General features: G+C 42.3%; 1 protein-coding gene across 1 annotated transcript; it reads left to right on the top strand.

Moving 5' to 3' along the window:
- Positions 1-447: 447 nt before the first annotated feature.
- Positions 448-10,387, top strand: hmmr (hyaluronan-mediated motility receptor (RHAMM)). Its single transcript, XM_069696858.1, has 20 exons — positions 448-523; positions 810-908; positions 1,008-1,093; positions 1,179-1,256; positions 1,444-1,632; positions 2,223-2,309; positions 2,408-2,519; positions 2,617-2,682; positions 2,927-3,000; positions 3,113-3,183; positions 3,266-3,612; positions 3,703-3,851; positions 3,934-4,169; positions 7,123-7,239; positions 7,363-7,563; positions 7,655-8,380; positions 8,466-8,538; positions 9,382-9,558; positions 9,662-9,824; positions 9,943-10,387. The coding sequence occupies exons 1-20, from the start codon at positions 478-480 to the stop codon at positions 9,957-9,959; spliced, it is 3,114 nt and encodes a 1,037-aa protein (XP_069552959.1). The 5' UTR covers positions 448-477; the 3' UTR covers positions 9,960-10,387.
- The last annotated feature ends 321 nt before the right edge of the window (positions 10,388-10,708 follow it).

The raw sequence follows: 10,708 nt of genomic DNA, 5'->3' as shown, positions 1-10,708 counted from the left end.
CGGTGGGAGGAAGCCGGAGTACCCAGAGACCCACGCAGGCACAGGGAGAACATGAAAACACTTTTAACAAATATAATGTACATATTCTGTGATTTAAAAAAAAAAAATTAAAAATAAAATCATGTAACCTTGATGGGTGCACATAAAAAAAAAATATAAAAAAAATAAAATGATGTGGGGTGTATAAAAAGCATACATACTTTATAATACCACACATATATAAATGTACACATAAAGTAAACTTACTGGAGGGTCTAAATATGAAAATGCGAGACCATATAAGGAAGGACGCGCTGCGTAGCGTCAGCCCGGACTGGATTCCTATTGGCTGTACGTACATAAACGTGCGTATGACGTTTTTTGAAATTTCAGCGGCGGAGCGTTTGTTGTTGTTGTGTGTGCGTCTTCAGGAGCTGCGCTGCAGCCTTAGCTATATTGTCAGAAATCAAATTTAGTCACACACAGCGGATAACAAAAATGTCCTTTTCAAGAGCGCCTTTGAAGAGGTTCAACGAGCACGCAGGTAAGTAACGTTAAAAAGCTGTGAGCAGCGAGTAGGAAGTTGACGCGTAAGTTATTCAACGGTAAGTAGCTTATGTTAGCTGACGGACGCAGCTAATTGCTGAGCCAACAAGTCACTTTTCGTCAGCGGGGTATGTTTTAGGTTAGCGGAGTTTAATGAAATCCAGTCAAGCAAAGCAAGCTGGCAAATGTAACATTATTTAAACGAAAAAAGAAGACAGTCGATTGACGCTGTGGATGACGGTAATCGACATTGCAGCAGCTGACTGTGTTGTTGTTGGCCGAAGGTTGTGCGCCTCCACCCGGTTCCTATGAAATCAAGCCTGATGACTTGAGGGGAGCTGCGTCCTTCGACAGGTCGGATCGGTTCAGACCCGTTAAAGCTGGTGGGTAGATGTGATGTGATGAGTTACAGTGCTGCGAGGACCGGTGTTGTATAAAACATGACGCTTCATGCCACTTCTATTCACTGTCTGTGTGTCCAGCTGCTGGGACTGCTATGCCACCTCCGTCCCCTTCCAGAGGTGTCCTGGTGTCTCCTGTCCGGAGGTCTCTTTCAGTTGATGGTCTTGTAAGTATACAGGTATTTCAACATAGATGACTGCTAATCCTACAACTGCTTCCACCATAACACCTTGTGTCTTGTTTGAACCTAGGCTGGTGGGTCGAGCGTAAAGAAAGAGAGGAATGGCATGACTGTGGAAAGGAAGCAGCAGAAACTCTTGGAGAACGAGGTACGCCTCATCAGTGTGCTATAGGCTAATCTCGAAAATGCTCTTCTTAGTTGTTTGTAATCAGTGTCCTGAATCCTTCAATTATAACCATGAACAGCTGGGAAACCAGAAAGTGTTTACATTGTCATTGTACCTTCCTTTGACTGCCTGTTGTCAGAGTGATAACTTTCGATTTATGTCTTTCCAGATCCGCTCCCTGGTGCAGCAGCGAGGGGATCAGGGCCGTCGGCTGCTGGCCCTGGAAGAGGAGCTGAACAAGGTGGAAGCCAAGCTGCTGGCTGCAGTCAGGGAGAAGACGGGCCTCGCTGCCAATGTTACCACACTTGAAAGACAGAGAGCCGAGCTCAAGAAAGTCAACGAGTTCCTAAAAAACAAGGTGTGCTTGGTTTTGATGTTTGTGTCTAGGCTTCAGTGTATTTAGAAATCAAGTCTATATTCCACCAGAATCAGGTGTGTCTTTGGTAATAGGTTAGGTTAAGTTAGGTAGTTACTTTATTAATCCCAGAGGGGAAATTTTTTCACTACAGCAGCATACAGAAGTAATAAGATAATAATAGAATAATAAAAAGCAGTAAAAAAAATATAAAATATAAAATGCACAGTATATACAGTACAGTATATATATATATATATATATATATATATTATACATATATTATATACAAACAATCAAGAAACATAGACAACAGTGTTATTCTTGTGTGATGGATTTTGCCAGAGGTGAGTTATTGTACAGTCTTATTGCGGTCGGCAGGAATGATCTCCTGTATCTGGAATGATCTCCTGTATCTGGAATGATCTCCTGTATCGGGAATGATCTCCAGTATCTGGAATGATCTCCTGCATCTGTCCTTGTGACAGCGGAGCTGGAGGAGTCTTTTGGAGAAAGTGCTCCGCTGTCCCTGCAGCAAAACATTTGATGTTTATTAGCATTACTGCATAAATATGTGACTTAAAACTTCCTAGGTTTCTGCTGATACCACAAAAAAGAGAATTAATTCTCTCACAATGGAGCTGATGGAGGCCAGGAACAATTTGGATGTTAAAAACAAGGTATGACTATTCCTTCATTGGTTTAAGAGTCTATGAGCACCTTTTGAGCCGCAGTAGATTGTCTTGTGCTTATATATAATGTATATGTTTGTATCCAGGAGTTAAGTATCCTTCAGGTTAACAGTGAGGGCCAACTAAAGGTGTTAGAAACTGACCTCCAAGCTGCCAGGGTGACTGTCACAGCTTTAAAGGACAGGAACAAAGACTTGGGTAAGATTTATAAGTATATATATATAGTGTTAACAGGTAGACAAATGTGGTAGTCAGCATGTGTCGTAGAACTAATCAGGGCTTTTACCTTTTATAGAGGAGCTCCATCAAGTTATAAAAACCCAGAACGAAGAGCTGGGGAGTGAAAATGCAAGGCTACACGGTGAGTGCTGCATACAGCCTGCTGTTAACTTTACACTCAGTTGGTTGAATTGACCCGTGACTCAATCTTAAGCCTCATTCCAAGATTTCTCCCTGCCTGTCTCCTGCACACAAAGATGCACATATGTCCTTACTGTTGCTCATGATGTACAAATCACGCCAGCGTTACAGGTAACACTGTTCCCACCTCTGTTTGTTGGTTTGCTTGTGGAAACTATCAACTTTAAATCTGTGTCATTTTCCAGCTGTGATACGGGAGCTACGGGAGGAGATCAAAGTACTGCAGGAATACCTTGATGCAGCCAATGACCAGATCCAGGTATAAACTACAGTATGGCTATAAGATCAAACTTACTAAACAGACATTTTTCATCTTTTGGGTATACTCTTTGAAAGTCAAAGACATCCTTGATCTATTTGTGTGGTTTTAGGATCTCCGCCTGAAGATTCAAGAGAAGATGGAGGAGAACACTGCTGCTGGTGTTCAAGTGGAGAAAATAAAGTAAGCAAACGCTTCAGGTTTACTCCCAGCGGGTTCTAGCTAAACTGAAGGCCACGCGCACTCATTTGTCACTTTTCCACAGGCAACTAGAGACTGAACTTGAGCAGCACACTTCTGCACTAGAAAAAAAAGAGGAGGAGGCACACAAATTCCAGCAAGAGCTGCAGGCATCAAAGGATGCCTTATGGGAAATGGAGAAGAAGTTGGAGGATCAAGAGCTAGAGCTTTATTCTTTACAAAAGTCTGCGAGTGACATGAAGGAGCAGATGAAGTTGGCCAACCAAGAAGTTCAAAACTCTCAAGCAATGGTCTGTCAGCAGGAGGCAGAGCTTGTTAGACTCAAGGAGGTGCTCAGGAGAACGGAGAAGGAGCTGGATGAGAGAGTGGCACATCTTGAACAGAGGTGTCTGTTCTCTGAGGAGGAGAGAAGTATGTTCTACTAGATCCAACAAGTCTTTTTTGTTTCAGGTCATATAAAGTTTGTGATGCATGTATGGTGTATGTTTTGTTTGGTTTTAGGTAAGACTCAGGAAGAAGGGCTGAGGAGAGTAGAGGAGCTGAGGGTGGAGCTGAACTCACTGAAGGAGACTAAAAGAGAAGAGAAAATGAGGCAGATCCAGCTGCGGGAAGAACATGCTACGCTTACCGAGGAACTGACGAAAGAAAAGGTTGCACAAAATGAATTGTCTCAATTTGCTGCAGTTACAGATGTTCAGGATGTTGCTGACGCTTTTTCTGTTTCCATTACAGGCACTTGTGGACTCCCTGTCTGTGCTGGTGGAGCAGGAGAGGGAAGAGTCTGAGCAGCGGCTGAGACAGCTGAAGGAGGAGATGGAGGAGGTGCTGGGAGAGCTGGCTGTCATGGAGGAAGAGGAGCTGAGGAGGCAGGAGGTGGCGGAGGAGAGTCAGGAGGCCGTCCAGAGGCTGCAGGAGGAAAACAAGGAGCTGGAGAGGCAGCTGAGTGAAACTATGGCACTTTTGGAGAGGTGAGCTATCAAAGGTCAAATGTCTGAGGCTGGACACACCGGCATTAACACGACTCCGGGGTGATCTGATGTGATCACACAACCAGGATGTGTATTATTGTATTTTTCCCTCGGTTGATTTGTTTAACGTCATACTTAAATATCAAAATATTTTTGTTCACACACACCATAAAGCTACAATAATGTCAGAGTTACGTACTCGTCTCCTTTGTCATCGGTGCTGTGTTCTTCTCAGCCTCAACAATGTAAGGTACTGCCAACTGTCGCAGGAATTTTGTCTTATTTGCTCTCCTTCTTGCTCTTTCAACGGCAGAAGTCGCGCATCTCATTTCAAACTGGCTTACAAATAAACGTTACGAATAGAAAACACACAAAAGGCCCACAGCTCTGATCACAGCGTCCTCCACCACGTTGTTGTTGTTGTTGTTGTTGTTGAAGTTGTGGCGCGCAGAAGTGATGACCCCGGACCAAAAGTCGCTCCATTGACGTCGTGGTACGACATTTCAGAGTTCATATTGACAGTGTAAACTGCAAAAGGCCTTACAACCTATTTGGATCTGGGGGAAACTCTCTGGTTGGTAGAACTGTTTGGTCTGAAAACACCTATTGAGATCCGATCTATTCAGACCTCTCATGCTTTGTAAAGCATGAACATCGTCTGCCCTGCTGTTTGTAGATACGTCATCAGTGAAAGACTTTAGATTTGGCATATGGTCCCATTCTGTAAGCAGTGTGAATGCAAACACACGTCCTGGACCACATTGAAGGACCAACTTCGCAACTGACATCCTCTGAATAAGCAGTAGAGATATTGAATGCAGCTCTCGGTGCCTTATTCCTGTGTTCGTATCTGACTCGATGTGTTACCGTCCCGTTACAGCAGGTTTGTTTGTTTCGGGGGGGGGGGGGGTCTTTTCCCTCCTTTCAAACGGGTATTACACCAGAAGATCTGTGCCAGCTCTTCTTTTATTTTTTATTTTTTTTTAAATGTCCTATGTGATTCCAAGCACAGTTGAGCTGTGCAGGAAGCAGGAGGGATTTACCTGCAAACTGGTGGCATCTGTTTAGGGATTTAAAAACATGAGCTGTTTCACCAAAACTTCTATTTTTATTTTATATATATATATATATATATATATATATATATATATCTAACACACCCTCAAACCTGCTGCAATAGATAAATCCCTGTTGACGTCGTCGGGTCAATTGACAAACTCAAGCGTTCAGACATTTACAAATACGTCAAAAATTTCAAATAATCGGCACATTAAAATGAAGCCACAGTGAGTAAGGATGACTCATTCTGTTAAATGCCGGTGGCTTCGACTCCTCCCTCCTCTTGTTTTTGTACAGGTTCACATGTTTGTTTAACTGTATATTACATGATTTACATGTAGAGCAGTGAAGTGAGATGTAATCACAAGTGGTCACTCAAGAGGCATGCGGAGATGCTCGTTAATGCCAGGTGTGTCCATCCCCTTTGAAGATTGAGTCATCCATCGGCCTTTGATATTTTTCTGGCCCCGACTGAATTACTGTGATACTATCTACTATTGAAAGTGCCTCATCATTCGGTACCAAACTTGGATATCTAAGGCTGCATCCAAACTATTCTGGCTACCATCTGTGAGGTGTTTAAGGATCATTGGTCAAATGTAACATCTTCTGATCATTTACATGTGTGGCATTTAGGACGCATTTCTAAATTCTAGTTACAGAAAATAACCTGGGTTACACTCTCCCCCTCTAAACTGCATGGAAACTAAAGATTTGTGCAGTCATGTGATTTTTGTTTTCATAAAATGAATTTTTATTAAATAGGTGATTAAAAAAAAGTATTTTTCATTAACTGGTTTTGAAGTCAAGATAACTACCCAGCCCTCGTCATCCATGTCATGTTGTTAATGTTCTTCAAAGGTAACAGGATTTTTTTTTTTTAGGTTACTGATGATATTTTACAAATATTTATGACTATATATCTTCAGTCCTGAAGCCTTGCAGCCATTCTCAGATTAAATAACTTCCCACTGTACTGGCAAAACAACACCTTTTTTTGGATTTGTCCTCGCTGCCCTCGAGTTACTGTTTAGGTCCACAGGCATCTGGCAGCATGTTCCAGCATACACCAAACACAGTGTAGAGAAAAGTAATTGCGCTCGGCAGTCCATCACGGGTATGTTGCAGGCATTGGGTCACTGTCTATCTCTGTTTATGGCCAATTTAAAGTTTGTAAGACACCTCACTACTTCATCCTCTGTATGTAAGGCCAACAGGGCCCATGGAGAGGAACATGTTCTCTGCATTTATTACACAGACTGACAGTTCACAAATTTTGTTGAGTTTCATGCCACTATTTTCTGATGAAGGCAATTTTGTTTCTGTTTACTTTACAACCAAGGCTCCAACTAATGATTAAGTCATTGTCTTTTTATCTGTCAATTATTGTCTGCATTCCTCAATTCATTGTTCATTTGTAGTTGTGTTGTTATTTGGTTAAAATAGTGCGCCACGTCCATCACTGTTTGGTCCAACCAACAATCCAAAGATATTAATTTTACAATCCTATGTGAGAAACAAAGAGACAAATTGTCATATTTGAGAAGGTCGGATGAAGGTCATGTTTGGTACTTTTGTTTGTAAAGTAATTTAGATTATTTATTAGCTGCCAACATTGTTGCAGATTAATCTCTCTCCTGTTTGATTAATCCGGCAGTTGTTTCAGGTCTAAGGTGTTGTTGAAGCTCTGTTGTGCACTTCACCGTCAATGGAACACTACGAATTTGTATGGATGTTTACCCGACTAATACTTCAGAAATCGGAGAGGATACAAAATATAGAAAATTTATGATGGTGCTGTCAATCCTTTGACACAAGCAAATTATTTATTTTAGGACTGTAAAGCAATGATAGCAATTTTAACACATCCAATCTGTGTGCTTGTCATTTCTAGGAAGAGCAATGATGTGACAGCTTTGAAAGAGGAACATTTAGCTGCTGTGAGAGAGCTCCAAGAGGCATGCACAAACTCACTGAGCAAGATGGGAGATATTGTCACTGAGCTGGAAAGGTGAGCGCTCGGATGTCAGTATTTCTTGATGTATTTCTTGAAAGGCAGTTTGATTCGTGTTGGCTTTAAAATAAAAATTCTGTCGGCGCGTGAGCTTCACAGAGTGCTTGTCTTACTTTTCAGCACCAAAGAGGCTCTAAAGGGAGCTGAGGGGAGACGGAGCAACCTGGAAGCAAAGGTGGACATAGTGACCCAGCAAATAAAGGAGGAGATGGATAAACTGGTCGAACAGAAAGAGGACGAGATCAGGAGAGTGAGGGAGGAATTAGAGGAGCACCAGGGGAGACAGTTAGCTGAAGCCAAAGCCAGGGAGGAGAATTCAAGGTACGCTTAAAATTCACTATTGGTCTGTGTTGAAATAATTTTCATTGCTCTATTTTATTTATATTCTCTTTTTTTCCCCTTGACTTGGTAGAGTGTTGCTGGAGGCCCAGACTCTTCTCGCACAAAAAGATGAGGAGTTGAAGGGCACAGAGGCAGGCCACGCCGCTCAAATCAGTCAGCTACAGCAGGAGCTGCAGCTGCAGACAAAAGAGAAAGAAAAGGCACTGGGACTACTCGAGGAACAGACGGGTCCGATTTTAGCTCGACTCCAAGATGAGAGGGAAAAAGCACAGAAACTGTTGGAGGAGGTCAACCAGGAAATAAAGGAAATAATGGAGCAGCTCCAACAAGAAAGAGAGGAGAGAGTTAAAATTCAGACGGCCCTTCAGGAGGAAAAAGGAGTGTTGGAGGCTGAAAGGAAAGACCACCAGCAGGTCAGGTCAGAGGTGATCAGCCTAAAGGCGGAGCTCGAGAGAGAAGACGAGAAAAGGAAGAGTCTGCTGTCTCAAGTGGAACTCAAAGACCAGTCCAGGAGTGCTCTTGAAAGTCAACTAAGCACGGCCGAGCAGGACAGAAATGTGCTTCAGTCTCGCCTCAATGAGCTCGAGCAAGAGGGTGCGAGCTTCCAGGCCCAATTAGATCTTGTGGAGGAGAAGACGCGGGCTCTGCAGCAGCAGTTGGAAGAACACCGGCAAGACAAAGGAGCTGTGAAAGAACAGGTAGAAGTGCTGACTCAGGAGAAGGTTACACTACAGTGGGAGATGGAGGAGCAGCGACGGGAGCTCCAAAGACAAATAAATGAAGCACAAGAGAACAGGTGAGATTTGTGTGCGATCTGGAGATTTTTTTGGGGTCTTTTTTCACAATTTGGTGATTTTATCTTATAATTTCTTTCTTCGAAGCTCCCCAAGATCAGAGACGGAGCTCTGGAGGAAACAATATGAGGAGCTGTTTGCAAAAGTTCGCCCATTTCAGGTCAGTCATGTTCACATATGAAATCTCCAGAATAGCCCAGAACTGCTTTCATTAAAGCTGCACTAATCAATTTTCTTATGTTAATGGGAAATGTGCTTATACCGATGAACCAACAGATATTTTTCCCCTATCTGTACTATTCAGCTCTGCTTTGTGAAGTGTCTTGGAGCTCATTGTTTTGGTTTTCAGGCCTTCATCAATCTTGTTTTGAGCCCCACAGCTCTGATAAATCCGCTTTACACAACCTGCCCGGCATCAAATGGCTGGCTGACAGTTAGAGACCCAGTAGTAAAAAAACAGTGCAGATGTTACCCTCAAATGTTTCTGGAGAATATAGATTTAATCAGGTGGCCAGAAACTACTTAAATGAAAGCTAATGTTACCAACACCTTCATCATATTCATAATATGTTGACTGTGTTTCTTGGTTTGTTTGTATATAATATATATAATGTACTGTATATACTGTGCATTTTATATTTTTTTACTGCTATTTACTGCTATTTTATTGCTTTTCTATTATTATATTCTATTATTATCTTATTGCTTCTGTATGCTGCTGTAGCGAAAAAATTTCCCCTCGGGGATTAATACAGTAAATACCTACCTACCTACCTACCTAGGTCAACAATGTGTCAGTGTTGTGTTCACAGCTTCAATGTTCAGTGTTCAGTGTTCAATCCATGCTAGTTGAAGTCAAACTAAACGGGTGAATTAAAAGCTTCTTAATGTTTACGTCGGTGTGTGTGTGTGTGTGTGTGTGTGTGTGTGTGTGTGTGTGTGTGTGTGTGTGTGTGTGTGTGTGTGTGTGTGTGTGTGTGTGTGTGTGTGTGTGTCCCCGCAGGAACAACTCAATGCGTTTGCAGCAGAGCGAAATGTACTGCTTAACGAGAATGGGGCGAACCAGGAGGAATTAAACAAATTAGCTGACGCTTACGCTCGTCTCCTGGGACACCAGAACCAGAAGCAGAAGATTAAACACGTGACGAAGCTGAAAGATGAGAACATCTCCCTGAGACAGGTGAAATGTGAGAGCAGCGCTGTCTGCTTTCTAAAACACATTTTTGGTCTCTAGCTCATGAGCCTGGATTTCATCCCCCTTCCCTTTGTGTGTGTCTGTGTAGGAGGTGTCTAAGCTTCGCTCCCAGGTGAGCCGGCAGAAGAGCGATCTGGAGCAGCTGAAGTCAAAGCTTCCTGGCACTCCTCGCCGCAGGTTTGACCCCAGAAAAGCTTTCCAACACGACAAGGAGAACAGGCAAACTGAAACCACCGAACCTCTTAAAGAAGGTGAGCACTAACCCGACTTTGCAATACAACACCTTGACTCTATACACATTCCACGACTTTGAAGAAATAATAAGAATTTAACATTTAAAAAAAAAATTCTGATTCTGTGTTTTGTTAGGAAACCATTATTTCTAGTGGAGCTTCTTCTAATGGACAAGATCTGAGAGCTAATGGGCCAACTAATATCACTTGAGGTTTGGTGTGTTTGGTGACGTTTTATCAGTTCGTGTAAACTTTATTCATGCTGGTGTTTTACAGCCTTTAGGTCAAATTGTGACATAGATCCTATGAGGACTAACTATCTGCTTTGATTTTAAAAAGAAATGTTAGGAGCAAATGTGTGTTTACAGGAGCAGTGTTTAAAAATAACGAAGAAGTGGATGGATGCATAGATTGTAGTGGAAGACGAAATTTATGAAATTAATTTAGAATTTTGGTCCTTGTAACCTCTTTAGCAGTTTTTAAGGGTAGCAGGACCAGTAACTTTTTAACGTGGGATAGCTCTTTCTAAATCTTTCTTCTTTTGTAAATAAAGACAGATTAAATCATCTTTTTAAACAGAAGTGTTACTGAGGTTTAATCATTTCCTCCAGTGTAAAAGCGCTGTGCACAGAGCCTCTTTTCAGACCATGTCTGTCATCAGCCAGTAGAGAGCACTCTAAGACTGCAGCCACAGGTTGAAGCAGAGCAAAAAGGCTGCCGCAACCCACATTTCATCCACACACACACATATACCGGCTACAAAGAACACAAATTCACATACTTGCAGAGAGGAGCCTTGGGTTATGGGTCATGAAGCTTTATTTCCTTCAGTTGATAAGACATATCCAGCAAGTATCGGGCCAGAAATGGACTTCGGGACCTTCTTTTTTTTATTATTTATT

Source organism: Brachyistius frenatus, unplaced genomic scaffold, assembly GCF_029030835.1.
Source record: "Brachyistius frenatus isolate BFR_SWC_R1_liver_20210118 unplaced genomic scaffold, ASM2903083v1 Contig_22, whole genome shotgun sequence".
In the NCBI taxonomy this organism is placed as follows: domain Eukaryota; kingdom Metazoa; phylum Chordata; class Actinopteri; family Embiotocidae; genus Brachyistius; species Brachyistius frenatus.
The sequence above is the reverse complement of the archived record's forward strand: the minus strand, read 5'-3'. Positions and strand labels throughout refer to the sequence as shown.

Excerpts from the sequence above, each read along its gene's own strand:
- hmmr (XM_069696858.1), top strand. The coding sequence starts at position 478 with ATGTCCTTTTCAAGAGCGCCTTTGAAGAGGTTCAACGAGCACGCAG. Across the intron at positions 909-1,007 it reads GTTCAGACCCGTTAAAGCTG|CTGCTGGGACTGCTATGCCA; the intron begins GTGGGTAGATGT and ends CTGTGTGTCCAG. Across the intron at positions 1,257-1,443 it reads AGAAACTCTTGGAGAACGAG|ATCCGCTCCCTGGTGCAGCA; the intron begins GTACGCCTCATC and ends ATGTCTTTCCAG.